Genomic DNA, 18,514 nt, shown 5'->3' with positions numbered 1-18,514 from the left:
GTTGGTTCACGTGGCCCACCTGCTGTCAGGAGCAGATTAGAGCACAAAGCTCAGCCCTTTTCATAAAGGACGAACCTCAAAAATGGTACCAAACCCAATACAGCCATAGGCATAGTTGTGGTTTTATGAAATAAGCACGGGACTTTTGACCTTAAACTGGAAGCCACACAGCCTTCAGCCCCAAGTTCCGGGAGAGAAAGCAAACACGGTTTGCAGCTTTCACACTTGGCCTCCGTTCCCTCCTGCAAAGAACTGAATGCAGCTGCTGTTGATGACTGGAAAAAGTTTTTATTTCCTTATGTGAAAGAACATTCCAAGTTAGGCTAGTCAGTCACACTGGGGCGAGTCCTTCTCACATAAGAGTCGGGGGTAGAATAAGTACTTTAAGTTGTAGTGAGTCTGGGCTAGGCAGTAAGCAATCTCCTTGTCACACTTGCACAAGAGCTCCTGGCATTTGTTCTCCGTGGGTCCTGGAAGAAGTGGGGAAACTGAGTTAGAGCAGGGCCTCGCAGACACCTGACAATAAACACTAGGGAAGCCAAGAAGTGGGAGGCAGGAAGGGTCGTAAGTTGCATCTACGTGCAGCTTAGCAGTTCATGTGATCTCCGTCCTGGCAACTTGGGGAGGGGGCGATGTTGGCCCCCGTTTATGGAAAAGGAACCCGAAGTTGCCAGGGAAGTATTTTCAGATGGGAAGATCCAGAGTCCGTGCAACTTCCAGCTTCTCTTCCGCATCAGTATTACACTACGTCCCCTGAGGATCCGTGCGGAGGAGCAGTAGGTGCCTGTAGTGCCCGCTCTGCTACTTCCTAGCCGGGTGATCGTGACTTCCAAGCCCAGTCCTCGCTGGAGACGGGATTACAGAAGAAGCCCATGTAGGGCGCCCAGCAGGGGCTTGGCAAGGGACAAGCACTCCGTCAAGGTTGGCTCCACCTGCATCTTTCTGCCTTCCTTCTCCACGTCTCTCCCCCAAGCTCCTTCAAGAGTGTCTTCCATCTTTCCCTTCCAGCCTGAGCCTGCCTCCCAGAGACCCAGAGGCTGCCACTCCAAGATCAGTCTCCTTGCGCCTTGGTAGTGGTTAGATTTCCTGATCTTCAAGGCCTAGCTTACTGATCAAGAAGGTATAATGCCTGCAACAGCTTTGGAAATCCTGCCTAACCATGCTACCCAGTGCCTTTTAGTGTGGGCTTTTAATGATTCACATACATGTAAATATTAAAACCTCACCCACTACCAAATCCTTCCAAATTCCTTCCAGAGGCACAGTGAAGCCCCAGCTTTGGAGTTGACCAGCTCGGTCATGGATGTAGCAGCTCTGTGCTTTAAACACATAACTTCAACCCTTCTAGGTGTTTGCTCAGGGGGACACAGGGACACTAATAGTCCCTGCTTCTAAGGGTTGCTGGGAGAACGAAAAGACACCCAGAGGTTAAAATGCAGGGCATACAGTGGACACCATGCCGTGGACACTCGGTAAGCTGGAGATGACCTCCTTCCACGGCCAGCTGCTCTTGAAGGATCCTCTCCTGTTCCTTGTAGGGGCCCCTCGGTGGCTCACTGGGTTAAGCATCAACCCTCTGCTCAGGTTAGGATCTCAGGGTCCTGGGATCAAGCCCCACATTGGGCTCTCTGCTCAGCGGGGAGCCTGCTTCCCTTCCTCTCTCTCTGCCTGCCTCTCTGCCTACTTGTGATCTCTGTTTATCAAATAAATAAATAAAATCCTTTAAAAATAAATAAATAAATAAAATTTTTAAAAAGACTGTTCCTTGGAGACCCTCACAAGGTAAAGCATGAGTGCTTCCCAAACTCAGGTCTGTGGCAGCTTCAGGATCCTTCCTTTAAATCCCCTCATTTTTAAACAGTAAGTCAATTATTTAAATAAATTAGAATTTAATTATATTACATGGTATTAAATTACATTAAATTCTTAAAAAAAATTAAAAATAAATTCTATCCTTGCCATAAATAGAAAACCAAAAAAAATCTTATTCTATCCTTGCCATAAATAGAAAACCAAAAAAAATCTTATACCATAAATAGAAGAAAGTGGTGGAAAAACAAACCAAGCGAAAACACAACAAAAACCGTTGGGAGTGAATTTGTAACACTAAAGGCTGGTTAGATGCTCTTGCCTACCTAAAGGCTGTAAGCCCCAAATCGGGGTGTCTTGGTTAAAAACGGAGATTAACAAGTGCAAGAGAGGTTTAACCTCTCCAGCTGTCAGACCATCCCACAACCAAAGCTTCCTCCTCGCCCCTAACTGGAAAAATTAACAGAGGACCTTGAAAGAGAACATCCTCATCATGTAAATTCATCATGAAGCTTTCCACACGCTGGAAAACTACTGGAAGGGAGGACCAAGGCGCAAACACCCCCAGATCCAAAAACCTGTGTCTAAACGCTCTAAAGATGCCTCGGTTATAATTCGTTACATCAATAACAAGAAGTCAGGACGACGGGTGCCAGTGTGTGTTTTGTGCATTTCTGCAGAACCGGGAACTGAGCAAAGGCTCCATGGTCCCCATCTCGTCCAGCCCTCAGGGCTGCGCCACAGGCACCCCAAGCTTCCAGAGGAGAAATCCAAGTCCATCTCACCCAATCACACCTTGTGACCTATCTGCAGGAAGAGAATGGAGCACGGACTCAGGGGACGCACCCACACATAACGATTCCTGTTTGTTACACAGGGTTCTTTAATAGGGTTTTAATGACGTGAGAAACAGCGTACGCTTCAGCGAAAAAATGAGTACAAAACATACTGCCATATATTATTTTTACACCCGATCCTAGCCAAAAGGCCGAGAAGCGATGCCTTATGTTTTTTTAATGATGCGCTTGAAAAAGACGGGAAAAACACCAGGAGGTTAGTCAAGGAGTTGTCTGTATAGTATCAATGGAAGTTTTGTTTCCTGTAAAACTTACATTTTATAATCTCAGAGGTTCCTACTTCGAGCCCTATGATACTTTCCTCACAGAGAAAGCAATCTCAAAATTTGAAGGATCGCTATTTCAAGGTGTAATTTAATATATCTGTTAGATTTAAAATGTCTGTACCACCTAGTCTCAGTGCCAAAAAGGTGACCTATGGGGGCCATAGTGGCCTTGCTGCCCCCTCATAGTCGCCAGGTTCCCCCTTTACTCCTTCCCAAGCATCTATAAATAAACACGATACACATTTTTTTTTCAGTGCCCTTGCCATGTAAATTCTCCTTCAAGAAAAGTCCCCAAGGGGTGCCTGGGTGCTCAGTCTGTTGAACGTCCGCCTTCAGCTCAGGTCATGATCCCAGGGTCTTCGGATCGAGTCCTGCATCAGGCCCCTTGCTCAGCAGGGAGTCTGCTTCTCCCTCTGCTGGCAGCCCCCCGGCTTGTGTTCTCTCTTTCTCCCTCACAAAAAAAAAAAAAACTTAAAAAAAAAAAAAAAAAAAAAAAAAAAAGCAAAGTCCCTGAGCCAGCCCCCAAGCCCTTTCTGCATACAAATACTAGGAATGGCTCAAACTCACCATCAGACCCAGTGCTTCTAGGGCTTGATGCTACAGAACCTCACGCAGGTGCCCAAGGATTTATGAGCCAACACGGGCTCTGCAAACACGGGCAGCAGTCGATGGGCAAGTGGTCAAAATAAAGTGCCTTCATGTCCCAGACCAGTTGTTCTCAACCGTGGGCATTTGGCAATGTCTAGAGACATTTTGGTCATCACACTATGCGGGGGGTCCTGCTACCGGAGTCAAAATGTCAACAGTGTCAAGATTACAAAATTTTGCCATAGCTTATTAGCTTGCCTTATTTTATTTTTTTTTAAAGATTTTATTTTTAAGTGATCTCTACACCTAACGTCGGGCTCGAACTCACAACCCTGAGATTAAGAGTCGCAGACTCTACTGACCAAGTCAGCCTGGCGCCCCTTATTATCCTGCTTGAAAAGAATAAGGTTGACCCCTATGTTCCACGATGTCTAAGACACAATGTTAAGTGAAAAAAATAAAATATAGGTAGTATGATCTGATATTATATGTCCATATGCGCATGTGTGTGTGTGTGTGTGTGTGTGTTTACACAGACATACAAATCTGGTAGAAGTGATGCCGCCTTAACAGAAACTAGTTAACTCCGGTGGGTGCAGTATCACTGTCTACATTAGAGTATTTCTTTTTTTCTTTTTTTTTTTAAGATTGATTTATTTTAGAGAGAGTGAGCAAGTTGGGGGGGGAGCGGCAGAAGGAGAGGAAGAGAGAGTTTCCTTGAGCAGACTCCCTGCTGAGCGCGGACCCTGCCGTGGGGCTCGATCTCGCAACCCTGAGCCATGACTTGAGCCAAAACCAAGGGTAGGACGTTCAACCGACTGAGCCACACAGGCGCCCCCTCTGCCTTACAGTATTTCCTTAGCGTTTGAGTTTTTCACAACAAACACATGTTGGGTCTGAATGAGAACAAGCAGGCGGATGAATGGACAGATAGATGATGATGGGTAGATAGAAGGGCGACAGATTAAAAAAAAATAATGCATAAAAATCAGTAACAGAACCAGACCATCTAGCAGCAAGCCCTCTGCCTGTAGATCTCCCCTGGGCTGCCTCACAAGAGACACAGGGCACCCCTAGAGCAGCATGACCCCATGGACACCCGAGGAAGGAGCTCACCCTGAAGCTCCAGGGTGGTCTTGTTCCCACAGAGCTGGCTGTCTAAGGATAGGCTTGCTGGGACAAATGCCCATGCCATCTCCTCTCCTCTCACCCATCCTTCCGTATGTCTTCCCCAAGACTGCTACCACAGCCTCATAACCAGTGCCTGGCTTCCAACCTTGCTTCTTCCAGGATATGCTCCATACCACAGTCAGAGGAGTTCAGCTAAAATGCAAATCAGATCATGTCCTTCCTCCGTTCAAAACCCTGGCTCCCCATCTGAGCAGAATGCTTTCAACGTTGTGTACAGTCCAGACCCTATTGCACTGACATCATCACCCTCCACTCTCATCTAAATGACTCTGTCCCAGCCTCACCATCCTCCTTGAGCTTCTTGGACCACCCAGACATTCATTCCTACCTCAGGGCCTTTGCACTGGCTATTCCTACCACTTCTTTGCTTGGCTCCTCTCACATTCCCCGGGTCTCTGTTTCAATGGCATCTTATCACTGTTTCTCTGGCCCCAGGCCATTCTATATAAAAGAGTATCCCTGACTCTGCTCCTCTGCATTTTTTTATTGAGGCAAAATACCCAAAACAAAATTTACCATTTTAACATGCACAAGTCAGCAGCATTTAGTACCTTCACAATATTGTGCAACCATCACTCCTATCTAATATATCCAAAATATTTCTATCACTCCCAAAGAAACTTCATACCCATTAAGAAGTCACTCCCCATTTCCCCTCACCTGAGTCCCACTGATCTCTCTGGGCAACCACTAAACTGCTTTCCATCTCTATAGATTTGCCCGTTCTGGACATTTCACAAAAATGGAGTCACACTATGTGACCTTTTGCCAGAAGCCAGAGCTTCTTTCTCTTAGCCTCATGTTCTCAAGATTTACCCCATTGTAGGTGAAGGTATGATGAAGGTGACCTTCACCTCACATAGGTGAAGATATGATGCTTCATCTGGTTTTTTCCAACGCAATACTTACAGCAGCAAAGAGCACAGACACTATATCCCACCCTCCTCCCTTTAGAAATAGAACCTTGCTCTCCATCTTGCCAAAACCCTAGCATGGGGCCGGGCACAGAATAGATTCTCAATAATACGTGCTGGGAGAACGACAGGGAAGCCGTACACCATTTCCGATCCTCATACAAACTCGGCATCTAAATTTCATTACTCTCATTTTACGGGTGAGGAAAGCAGAGCTCAGAAGGATTCAGTAACTTGTCCAAGATCACAGCACTAAGCAGTGGGTGAGCCAGGATTCCAGCCCCAGATCAGCTGCTCTAACACCTGTACCTGCCTTGCACTCCAACCCTTCTCCCTGCACAAAAGAGTGTCTGTTTGTTTGTTTGTTTGGGAGAGACAGAGAGTGAAGGAGTGGGGAGTGGGGAGCAAAGGGAGAGAGAGAATCTCAGGCAGGCACCTCGCTCAGCACGGAGCCCGATCCGAGCTCAATCCACGACCCTGAGATTATGACCTGAGCTGAAATCAAGAGCCTTATTCTTAACTGACTGAGCCCTCCAGGTGCCCCAGAAAGTTTCTTTCAAAAGCAAGACGTGGTCTCCCCCCACTCCATAGCCTCAGGAACACAACTGCCTCGTGTTATTCAAGAAAAATAAAAGCTTAAAAGGAAAAAACAGCCCCCAAGGATTAAGCTTAAAATAAAAGTCTGCCAGTAAATATTACCGTAGGCTTTAAAATTTTTTTAATATATTTAAGTCAGGTCCATAAGTGGAAAATGGGGCGACACCTGTAATTAGGTAAACGGCTATGTTCGGAGTATCTCCAAACAGAAGAAGAGAATATTTTTAGCCAAAAACAAATGCAGAAGAGATATTTTGGTTCTTTTCATTCGGTTCAGGGCGGGCGGTTCTGTAAACAGGCATGAGCTCCACCAGCAGACACACCAAAAAACAGTTTACAGACATCGCTTTCACGTGCTTAGCGGCAAGGGGAACATGCGGGTTGAAGGGAGAAGGGAGAGAACTTTAACCGATTTCCCAGTCAAGCCCCATTTCACCTCCTCTCTGCCCACCCTGGGGCTAGGCAGTCTGGGGACAGTCTGTGGACAGGGGGGTGTGCCCCGAAGAGGGCACATGACAACCGCATTAAGGGAGTCCCTTCTTTCCCTGAGCTGCTTTCAGTTCCCCAGGCTTGAAATAAGAGGGCTGGACAAGTCAATGTCTGGGATACTTTCAGTCCTAAACATTGATATTATGTCTCCATATTAATTCAGCTTTGCTCTTATACCAACTGCTACTTCATGCAAAGGAGATACAGCTAAGAGTCCACAAATCTCTAAGACCATCCTTCCAGTAACACTTATATTGGCTTCCTTCCCTGCACATCAGGAGTAGCGGGTTTAATGGAAATTTATGCCAGATCCTCCGTTCTCTCTAATGGAGGTAGTGGAGGTCAGAGAGAGGTTCAGATCAGGTTGGCAGCTGGAGGAGAAGGGAAGGAAAGAGCAATAACTCAGTCCAATCTGTTTATCATGTTATAACCCCCCTTTTTTCATCTTTGCAACACCCATCTTCCAGGTAAGGAAACTGAGGCACAGGGAAGTCATCCATCTAGGGCCATGTGACTCTCAACAAGGCTACCAAGATTATTCAGTGGGGCAAAATGAGTCTCAAATGGTGCTAGAACAACTGGATATACAAATGCAAAAGAATTAAGTTGGATCCCTACCTCACACTATATACAAACACTAACTCAAAGTGGATCAATGACCTAAATGTAAGAGTTCAGGGGCACCTGGGTGGCTCAGTTGGATAAGCATCTGCCCTCAGCTCAGGTCATGATCCCTGGGTCCTGGGATCGAGCTCTGCACTGGGCTCCCTGCTCAGTAGGGAGACTGCTTCTCCCTCTTTTGTTCTCTCTGCTTGTTCTCTCTCTCTCTCTCTCTCTCTCTCTCTGTCAAATAAATAAAATCTTTAAAAAAAAAGTAAGAGTTCAAATTATAAACTGTTAGAAGAAAAAAAGGAGTAAGTTTTCATGACATAGGATCTGACAGTGGATTCTTAGGACACCAAAAACACAATCAACAAAAGACAAAACAGATATGTGCGTCCAAGATGTTATCAATACAATGCAAAGACAACCTACAAAATGGGAGAAAACATTTGTAAATTACAAATCTGATAAGGGTCTAGGATCCAAAATATATAAAGAACTCTTATAACTCAATAACAGAAAGACAACCCAATTAAAAATGTGCAACCTGGTGGGCTCAGTCGATAGAGCGTGGGACTCTCAACCTCGGGGCTATGAGTTCAAGCCCCATGTCAGGCGTAGAGATCACTTAAAAATAAAAATGTTAAAAACATATGAACAAATAAAAAAATAAAAATGAGAAGACTTGAACAGGCATTTCTCCAAAGAAAACAAGCACATGAAAAGATGCTGAACATCATTAGTCATCATTAGTCATCAAACTCAAACCAGGATGAGATACACTCAACACCCCCACTAAAAACAAGGAAACAAAACAAACAGGTGTTGACAAACAAGTGTTGACAAAACTGTGGAGAAACTGGATCCCTCATACAAGGCTTATGAGAACATGAAGATGTGCAGCTTCGGTAAAAAAGTCTGATGGTTCCTCAGAAAATAAAAAAAGAATTACCAGATGACTCATAGTGATATCCCCCAAAGAAATGGAAACAGTGCTCAAACAAATACTCTCTCACAAATGTTCAGAGTAGCACTGTTCCCGGCCCTCAGCAGGTGCAAAAAACCCAGTATAAACAGTGTGGTCTATCCCTACAAAGGGAATAAAAAGGATTGACATTGAGATGCCTGGGTGGCTCAGGGGGTTAAAGCCTCTGCCTTTGGCTCAGGTCATGATCTCCGGGTCCTGGGATCGAGCCCCGCATCGGGCTCTCTGCTCAGCGGGGAGCCTGCTTCTCCCCCACCCCGGCACCTGCCTGTCTGCCTACTTGTGATCTCTGTCCATCAAATAAATAAATAAAATCTTAAGAAAAAAAAAAAAAAGGAATGACATTCAGCTGTGTGATACCACATGGATGACCTTTGAAAATAGGATGCTAAGTGAAAGAAGCCAGACACTGAAGGCCACAGATTGTATGAATTCATTTATAGGATATATTATATATATTTCATTTATGTGAATTATATACATAATGTTATATATAATATATTCTGTTATTATATGTAATATATATATAATATATAGTTATATATTATATACATAATATATTATATATAGTTATATATTATATATTATAGTTGTATATAGTTATATATTATATTACATATAATAACAGAATATATAATATTCTGTTATATATTTATTATATATAATCATAGAATTCAGTTGAGATATATATTATATATAATAACAGAATTCAATATACATATATGTGTATATAAAATTAGAATTGGTAGATCCATAGAGATGGAAAACAAATTTGGTTGCCAGGTGCTGATGGAAGGGGGAATGAGGACTGACTGCTTAGTGGGGTTCTTTTGAGGGAGAGGGTAGGGTTGGAAGAAAATCTTTTGGAGCTAGACAGAGGTGGTGGATGACATTATGAATGTATTAAATATCACTGAAGTTTATACTGTAAATGTTTAATGTTGCATTATGTTTATCTCTATTAAAAATAAGAAAGAAAGAAAAAGTTACGGGACCAGCTTCTAGGTCAGCAGCCTTACCTACCTAGTACCTGTACTATTACTTCCTATACTTAACTTGTTTTCTAAGATTTTTTTTTAAAGATTTATTTATTTATTTATTTATTTGAGAGAGAGTGAGAGCATGAGAGGGGAGAAGGTCAGAGGGAGAAGCAGACTCCCCTTGGATCTGGGAGCCTGATGCGGGACTCGATCCCGAGACTCCAGGATCATGACCTGAGCCGAGGGCAGTCGCTTAACCAACTGAGCCAATCAGGTGCCCTAATACTTTTATTTTTAAGTAATCTTCACACCCAACGTGGGGCTCAAACCCACGACCCCAGATCAAGAGTCACAGGCTTCACCAACTGAGCTAGCCAAGTGCCTCATTACTTCCTTTCCTTTTTTTTTTTTTTTAAGAGAGAGAGCAAGTGCACACCTATGAGTGGAGGAGGGGCAGAGAGAGGGAGGGAGAGGGAGCAAGAGAATCCCAAGCAGGGATTCACAGGGATTCACTCCACAACCAGCATGCGGAGCCAGACAAAGGGCTCGATTCCACAAACCTGAGACCACAACCTGAGCCAAAATCAAAGAGTTGGGTGTTCAACCAACTGAGCCAACCAAGCACCCTGTTTCCTACTTTTAAAATGGATTCAGCTTTTTTACTCATTTGAAAGGAACCTATACGCGGAAAATACCATCCATCAGAAGGTAATCTTTTTTGTTTTTTTTTAAGATTTTATGTATTTATTTGACAGAAAAAGACACAGCGAGAGAGAGAGAGAACACAAGCAGGAGGACTAGGCGAAGGAAAGCAGGCTTCCCACCGAGCAGAGAGCCCGATGCGGGGCTTGATCTCAGGACCTGAGCTGGAGGGCAGATGCTTAATGACTGAGCCACCCAGGCGCCCCCATCAGAAGGTAACCCTAAAAATACATGCATCAGTCCTTTTTTTTAGTACTTCATTTAAAAAAACAAAACGAAACAGTAAGGTTAAAAAAAATCAGTAAGATCACCCTGAGGGACACTTGACAGTTTCTTTTAAGACCTTATTTATTTGAGAGAGAGCGAGCGAGAGAGAGCACATGAATGGGAGAAGGGGCAGAGGGAGAGGGAAAAACAGGCTCCCCGCTGAGCAGGGAGCCCCATGTGAGACTTGATCCGAGGACCCTGGGATCATGACCTGAGCTAAAGGCAGTCACTTAGCCAACTGAGACACCCAGGCACTGCAACACTTAACATTTTTAATTGCTGTTTTATTTTTCTTTTAACTTCCAGAGTGGCTGGCCATGTAAACTGTACAATGAAGTTAGGATGGATTTTGATACAATTTTCCTCATTAAATACATGCTGCTTGCTGGTAAAGACAGATACGTAGATAAATGAGTAGGTATAGAAAGATAAACAGGAAGAATTTTTTTTTTATGGCAGAATTCAGTTGATGAACGGAAATGCTCTTGGATCTAAGCCTGCTGTCTGTTAAAAAAAAATAAAATAAAATAAAACCAGCAGGTGTTCCAGGGATGTTAAAGCTAAACTAGCACTGAACTGAGACTTTCCCCTCCACAGTTAGAAGGATTAAAAGAGAGGGGCACCTGGCTGGCTCAGTGGTTAAGCGTCTGCCTTCAGCTCGGCTCATAATGCTGGGGTCTGGGGACTGAGTCCAACATCTGGCTCCCTGCTCAGTGAGGGAGTCTGCTCCTTCCTCTCCCTCTGGCCCTCTCCCTGACCTCTGCTTTTGCTCTCACTTTCTTCTCTCAAATAAATAAATAAAATCTTAAAAAAAAAAAAAGAAATATTTATTTTCCATAACCAAATGAAGAGCACAAAGAAAGTGAAATATGGTTAATTGTCACTTGGCCTCAATGTGAGGCAATAGGGCATGGTGGGGACTAGGGCAGATGGGAGAGAGAGGCCCTGCCTATAACTGGCATCCCCTCTACACTCCAGCCAATGGTTGCTACCGGGTCTGATGCTATTGGAGCTCCCAATTTTTTTTTAAAGAAAACTGGTCATTCAGAAATTCAGATTTTTTTCATGTGACCTATTTTGATTTTTTAAATACTGGTCCAAACTACTTTTCTAAACACTATGCAGGTGAAGCAAGACATCTGCAGGACAAACATGGCCCAGGGGACACCAACGTGCCATATTTTGAGAGATGAGGGCACGACATTCCAGAGAGAGGAAGGGGTTTTCCTGGGGTCCCCGAATGGTAAGTGGTAGGATGTCTCTAGAACACGGGCTTGTTCCACTGGCTCAGCCTTAGGGAAGAAAGGCCAGTGAAATGAACACTCATATTACAACCTCAGTCCAAGTTCTACATCCCCTCTGGCACTCACTAGGTGGGTCCCCAGCCCCAGCCCATGGCCTCTGGTCCTCCTAGCTCAGGACATTTGGGACTGGAGCCTCAGAACCATGGTGCAGGGCCATCATCAAACCACTCCACGGCGGAACTGGCCTCCATCTTGAGAGGATCACACGCTGGGGCATGGGGGCGGGGGGGGGGGTTGGTGGTGGGAGGACACAGACACAGGCCCTTCTCACCAAGCTCTTTCCTTTCATTTTCTTTTGGTTCCTAACATTCTGTTGCAGAAAATTCCAAACACAGAGAAAAGCCGAACGAACCACGGAGAACATGTGTACCCCTTCCTTGCCGTGTCTACCACTGATGCTCTGCTTCACCTGTCCTCCCCTCCGTCTGCCCACCCACCCGTCCATCTGTCCACCTTTTCATTTTCATTCGTTCTGATGCCTGTCGGAGTAATTGGCAGAGATCGGGAACATCACCCTTACACAGCTCAGGCCATGCACTCCTTTTCTTTCTAAGCTTTGACTCAAAAGTAATTCATGAAGATATTCTCTTTGTAAAGGAAGAGACACATTACAGGAACGTGAACTTGACTTCCAGCACCCCTGCCTCAGTCCGATCCCGTGTCTGGGGATGACCACAGCCCCCTGCAGCACGCCACGTGTCGCTACATACCTTTTTCTGAGCTTTTCAAGTATCTGCAGGTCTCCATGGGAAGTAAGCATACTACTATGTTGCAAGCTGCTGCTTTTTTTTTTTTTTAACAGAAATTGTGCTTTGCTGGATACGTCACCCTGTGGTTTGCTTTTCCGCTCAACACTTTCTCGTGTCGGCCCGAGGTTCTACCTTATCCCTTTCTCTGGGCTGCAGAGTCTTCGGTAAGAACACATCACAGGCTTATCTATGCACACCCCCAGCTGATGGACATCGAGGTCGGTTATACCTGGTGTCCTTTCCTTGTTGGCTTTTGTCCTGATTTCTTTGTCTATTTCTCTAAGTGCTCTGTGTTAAAGATCACTTAGAGTAGATAACCCCCTGCGGGGGGGTCCCTGCAGGGCTGGGAGCAGTGGTGAGTTCCTGCAGCCAGAATGATGCCCGGGGCCGCTGGGGGAGGGAGGTGCGGGCCCTGCTGGGGACTCACCGCACACGATGCTCTGATTGACACACTGCCAGAAGTAGCGCTCAGTCTTGGGTCTGCAGCCAGCCTGCTCTGCCTTTGTGTAGCAGCAGTCGTGCTGGTGACAGCACCTGTGGATGGCAGACATCCACTCATCAGGTGGGTGGAGGAACGGACCATGGGTAAATGAGGACACACAGGGAGCCAGCATCTTCTGGTCCAAGCTGGGTCCCCAAGAATCCCCACCTCCCAGGGAAGTAATTTTGCTGACCCCAGTGGGTGGGGTCCCCTGGCCCCTGCCGGCCTCATTCTGTGTCTCTGAGCTCCAGCACACCTGCCTCCTCCTGGTGCCAGGAATGAGCAGAGCCCCACCTGCCTCCTGACTTTGACCTTGCATGGGACCTGCCCTCTGCCTGGGATGGCTCCCTGCCCATCCTTCCTCTCTCCAGGTGTCAGCCCCGATCCCAAGATGTCACCCAGCTCCCAACCTCCCCAGTCTATGACGGTCTCCTGATTACACCCTCTCCTAAAACTGGGTTCCTTCCCTCCAGGGCAGGTTTACAACGAGACTCTCATTTTAGGGAGAAGACGGATGAACCTCTGTCCTCCATACTGGCTAGAACTCTGTGCGGACAGGACCATTTCTGTCCCACTCTCCACAGTGTCCCCAGTGTCCAGCCCAGGGTCTGCCACATAACAGGACATCAGCCATAATAATAATAATGATAATTTGCTGTTGAGCAATTCTGAGAAACATCCACAAATCTCCCCAAACCTGCCCATCATTCATTCATTCACTGGCGCTGTCTCCATCCAGCCACTAGTCCCACTGTGTCCAGAGCCCTCAGTGGGACCCAGCAGGGAGAGGTCAGCCAGATGCTGCTCTGCTCTCAAGGAGCCTCCAGTCTGTTGATGGAGGCAGACCAGCCACCAGACACCACATCCGTGGTGAGAAGTGCTGGAACATGGGATGGGGACTCCCAGAGAGGGCAATGGCTGAGCTACATCTGGGAGAATGTGTAGGAAGCAGACAGCAGACAGCCATGCCCGGGAGCCTTGGAAACACAAGACTAAGCAAAGACCTGTCTGGGACAGTCAAATCCTCCAAGCCAGGGAAGAGAGACCCTTACATTGTGCCCTCTGCCACCTCCTACTAGCTGTATGGAAATGGGTGAGTGGCCATGCCTCCCTGAGCCTCCAGGGACAGCCCTCCTGCCAGCCTCTGAGGATAAAGAAAAGGAACTCACGGAAAGATCTACACCCACATCCTTGCACAGAATGGGCATTTCACTCAGGGTACAGCGATTGGGGGCATAAATCCAGCTAGGCTGCCAGGGTTCGGATGCCAGCCCCCACCCCTCACTGTCTCTGAGGCCCCAGACAAATTATTTAATCTTTCCTGCCTCAGTGCCCTCATCTCTGATATGAGATTGTTGTGAGGACTGAGAGGGCTTCTCAAAACAGTTCATGGTGCATAATAAGTCTGACCAACTCTATGTTATTTTTACAGCCCAAGTAATTCATCCCAGGGCCAGGCTGGGGGGGCAGCTGCCCCCGCCCCCCGGGGTTTGTCCTCATTGGTCACATCACCCAGAGGGCCCTCTGTCTGCAAGGTTGTACCATGTGCTGGAATCATGCTAGTCCAAACAGAAACCTCAGTTGTGGGTATTCCCTTAAATAAGCCTTAACTACCCCAGGCGGTGGGGGACCTCCTAAGCCCGGGTCCAAGCATGCACTCACCAGTCGATGGCGTCGCGGGGCTGGCCATGGCCTCCCAGACCACAATAGCATCCATAGCTTATGTAGGACAGGGGGCTGCGGCTGCCAACACAGTTCATGGTCCCTGCCAGTTCTAGAAGCCCACGCCGGTGCACGTGTGACCTCTGGGAAGCTAGAGGGAAACAAAGGTCAGAGGATGCAGGGCAGGGCTTGGGGAAGGGCTATAGTCTGAGAAGGGTTTGGATGACCGTTTGGGTTTGAATCGCAGATCTCCTACTTCCTCTCTGTGTGACCTCGGACAACTTACTCAACCTCTCTGGGCCTTGGTTTCCTCATTTATAAAATAGGGAGAATGAAATGCTATCATGCATGTAAAGCCCCTGGCACATGACAAGCTCTAACTATTATTAATGTCTTCAAGGCAGCCCTGAAAGAGAAAACAAGTCACAGAGCCACAGCATCCGAACAATCACACCACTGGGCCTTTGCACATGCTGGTCCCTCTTCCTGGAATGTCCTGATTTCCAGTCTCCTGCCCTTGTCTACTCCGGATGAAGTCAGACAGCTAGTTCCACATCAGATGTCTGTCCAGTTGCCTGTGCTGGGCACTGGGCATCAGAGATGAGCTAAACAGGGTGCCTGCCACCAAGGAAGGCTCCCCTGCAGGGTCTTTCCTGTCTATATGTCTCCCCTGCCCCCCCAACATGCCCCTCCAGACTTTGGGGCAGGTCTTTTGTTTCTTCCTTTATTTTCACTGCCCAGGCATGGCTTCCTTCCACATAGAGAGGCCCTGTGGCTTGAGCCCAGGCACCTGTCTGGTTTCCCGGGCAGCTCTGACACACAGCAGTGCACAACAGGAGGGACTGGACCCTCCCCACAATGTTTCACAGGTGAGGAAGAGGAGACTGAGGACGACCCCCCCAGTCACACAGCCAACAAGTACCTGATCTGACTGGGGGGTTCTCACCCGGGCTCTGACCTCCAGACCAGTGCACCTTCCTCTTCACCCAATAGTGGCAAGGGAAGGAGGCCTGCCAGGGTGACTGAGCTGAGAGGCACCAATGGGGCCACTGCTTGGGGTCAGGGACCTCTAAACCCACTGTGACCGGGACATCCGATGATCCCAAAGCAACTCCTCCTTCTGGTGAAGGCAATGAATGAGTCTGCTCTCTGGCATTGGTCAGTAAAACCAAACAGAGGGGCACCTGGGTGGCTCAGTGGGTTAAGCCTCTGCCTTCGGCTCAGGTCATGATCCCAGGGTCCCAGGATCGAGCCCCACATCGGGTTCTCTGCTCAGCGGGGAGCCTGCTTCCTCCTCTCTCTCTTTGCCTGCTTCTCTGCCTACTTGTGATCTCTGTCTGTGAAATAAATAAATAAATAAATCAATAAATCTAAAAAAAACAAAAAAACAGAGCAGCAGTAAAGAGTGCGATCACTTGAACCTCACCCCATAACAAGCTCCAAAATGGACGGGTGTCTCTTGTTGTCAACAGCATAGCCTCCTTGTCTTGTGGGCAGCTGTTATCCCATTTACAGATGGGGAGACTGAGGCTTAGAGAAGCACAGGGCTGGCGTGACCCAGAGCAGAAATTCACACGGCAGCCTGCTGGATTCCTGGGTGTCCGCTCTCCACCGCTTGGGGCCAGAGGAGCCAAGCCAGGTCTGTACATTGTGTCTCACCTCTTTTCATCTAAAACAAGTTTTCAGGGCCGCATGGGTGGCTCAGTTGATTAAGCATCTGCCTTTGACTTGGGTCATGATCCCGGGGTCCTGGGATCGAGCCCCATGTTGTTGGGTTCTCTGCTCAATGGGGAGACTGTTTCTCCTTCTCCTTCTGCCTGTCACTCTCCCTGCTTGTGTGCTCTCTCTCTCACTGTCAAATAAATAAAATCTTTCCAAAAAAATTTTTTAAAACACGTTTTGATCACCCTGACTTTTTAGAAGAGTCCAGGCCAAAATTAAACCTATTGCCGTTTTTTTCTCGGTGGAAAAAGTACCATATTTGTGGGGGTGGGAGAATAGAGGTGAGTTAAATAGAGAGACAACCTAGCGACCAGTTAAAAGTTTCTCCTTCCTCTCTGGGTGACCAGTCCTTGCCCTCCCTCCTGGCCAGGTGCTGCTCCCAGCTGCCCACACATCTGCCCGAAACCATCCCCCACCCCCAGCACCCAGCACCTAGCACCGTGGCTCCCACCACCGTCCAGATAAAGCTCAGGGGCCTCAGCCCAGATGCCCTGCATGAGCGGGCCCCTCCCACCTTCCCAGATCCTCTCTCAGCACCCCCACGCAGACCCTGCTCATCATTAACTTCTCCTCCAGCCGAATTTCCCATCACAGACGCCCTGCAAGGAACATACCCTCACCCCATGTTCACCAGGCTCACCTGTCACCTCATTCTATAATCGGCCTTGCCCCCAGGGGACTATAGGGGTCCTTACCACACGGTGCAGCTGTCTGCTATTTATTTCTTTTAAAGATTTTATGTATTTATTTGACAGAGAGAGCGCACAAGCAGAGGGAGCGGCAGGCAGAGGAAGAGGGAGAAGCAGCCTCCCCACTGAGCAGACAGCCCGACGTGGGGCTCAATCCCAAGACCGTTGGATCATGCCCTGAGCCGAAAGCAGGTGCCTAACGGACCCAGGCACCCCTGGGAGACCTTCTCGACTGGGAGATCTTTGAGGGCAGATCTCTGCTGTGGACAGCTCCACAGAGTGGGCTTCCAGAAAAGGTCCCTTGACCTCCGGACCCATCAAGCCCCATGGATCACTCCCCATCTAAGCACACCTTAAATGGCCCCAGTCCTAACTCCATGCCCCAAGCTGTCCCCCACCGCGACCTGACCACACTCTGGCCATCTCAGGGTCCTGGGCATGGCCCTCCAGAGAGAACCAAGGCACGGGGCAGCCGTCCAGCGCTGAGTTTGGAACCAAGGAAAACACTCCCTCCGTGCCAACTTAGGTGAGGCAGGTCATTCTGGGGTCTGTTTGCTCTGTCTGCCCGCGACAGCCTCTGCTTGGGAGTGCCAAGGCTGTCCAGGCATCCCGTGGGCCTGAGTGTGTGTGTGTGTGTGTCTCCATGTCGGGCTGTCCTGTATGCCTGAGCTGTGTGTGTGTGTGTTCCCGCCAAGATACCTTTGCTGTGTCCCTGTGTGAGCCTGTCCATGAACCTAAACCTGCCTGCCCAGGTGAGGGTGAAGGTGTTCTGTGCCTGCCTGTCTCCCTGCTCATGGTGCATCCCTATATTTTCCTGTGAGTGGGTGTGTCTGTACACCCCAGAAACTGTCAGGTGCTGAGCAGACCTCTGCAAGGGTGATGGCCAAGGGCAGGTGAGAAAGCCACTTTCAGTCCTTCACCTGTCCCTCCCAGGTGAACCCCTGATAGCCCTACCTTAGACCTCAGCGACAGGTGGAGTGAACTATCAGTTCATGGACCCCAGGCCCACTGACTGGAGGTTGCCCCGGGGGGGGGGGGCGAGGGGACAGGGCTGGGGGACAGGCTTCCTGGAAACCTGGTAAGGAATGCATCCGTGGGCCGGGAAAGGAGCGCTAGGAGCTCCTGGGGCCCCCGGGAGGGGAGGGGAGGAGGCTGAGGAGTTGGAGGGGCTGCAGAGGGACCGGAAGGCGGGGCTCCCGGTTCCTCCCGGGCCGCAATCCTCCGTCACTCACCGGCGTGTCCGGGTCCCAGCAGCAGCAGGAGCAGCAGCAGCGGCAGCATTGCGGGCGGGCTCAGAGGCAGCGGGCCCATCCGACGGCTGCAGGTGCCGCGGCGGGTGTCCTCTCGGAGCCCCGCAACCCCCCTCCCCGCTGCCCCGCCCGGCCCCGCCCCCGGCCTCACCCAGCCCCGGGGCCCCGCAGGCAGGCGGCGCGAGCGCTCCCGGACCTCCGCCGCCTGGGGGGCCCCGAATGCGCAATAGGCGCGCGGGAGCGGAGGGAGAATCCGACTCCAGATGAGTCGGACTGGGAACTGGGGAGAATGGCCGAGGGAGGACGCGGGTCGGTCAAGGAGGAAACGTGCCACAAAGGTGCCCCGTGGACGGTGTCACCTGCAGCCCCCTCCCGGGGCTCACCTGGACGTTCGAAAGGAGCTCGACAC

General features: G+C 48.6%; 1 protein-coding gene across 1 annotated transcript; it reads right to left on the bottom strand.

The window, feature by feature from the left end:
- Positions 1-266: 266 nt before the first annotated feature.
- Positions 267-18,166, bottom strand: LOC111156262 (phospholipase A2 group X). Its single transcript, XM_022517032.1, has 4 exons — positions 18,088-18,166; positions 14,445-14,595; positions 12,729-12,835; positions 267-470 (listed from the first exon to the last, which is right to left on the bottom strand). Exons 1-4 carry the CDS (start codon positions 18,164-18,166, stop codon positions 328-330), a joined length of 480 nt encoding a protein of 159 aa, XP_022372740.1. The 3' UTR covers positions 267-327.
- Positions 18,167-18,514: the final 348 nt, after the last annotated feature.

Source organism: Enhydra lutris, unplaced genomic scaffold, assembly GCF_002288905.1.
Source record: "Enhydra lutris kenyoni isolate GAN:26980312 unplaced genomic scaffold, ASM228890v2 scaffoldscaffold45, whole genome shotgun sequence".
NCBI lineage: Eukaryota > Metazoa > Chordata > Mammalia > Carnivora > Mustelidae > Enhydra > Enhydra lutris.
The sequence above is the reverse complement of the archived record's forward strand: the minus strand, read 5'-3'. Positions and strand labels throughout refer to the sequence as shown.

Coding starts and splice junctions, on each gene's coding strand:
- LOC111156262 (XM_022517032.1), bottom strand. CDS start 18,166: ATGGGCCCGCTGCCTCTGAGCCCGCCCGCAATGCTGCCGCTGCTGCTG. Junction 14,596..18,087: donor GCTGGGACCCGGACACGCCG/GTGAGTGACGGA, acceptor GTTTCCCTCTAG/CTTCCCAGAGGTCACACGTG. Junction 12,836..14,444: donor CCCCGCGACGCCATCGACTG/GTGAGTGCATGC, acceptor TGCCATCCACAG/GTGCTGTCACCAGCACGACT.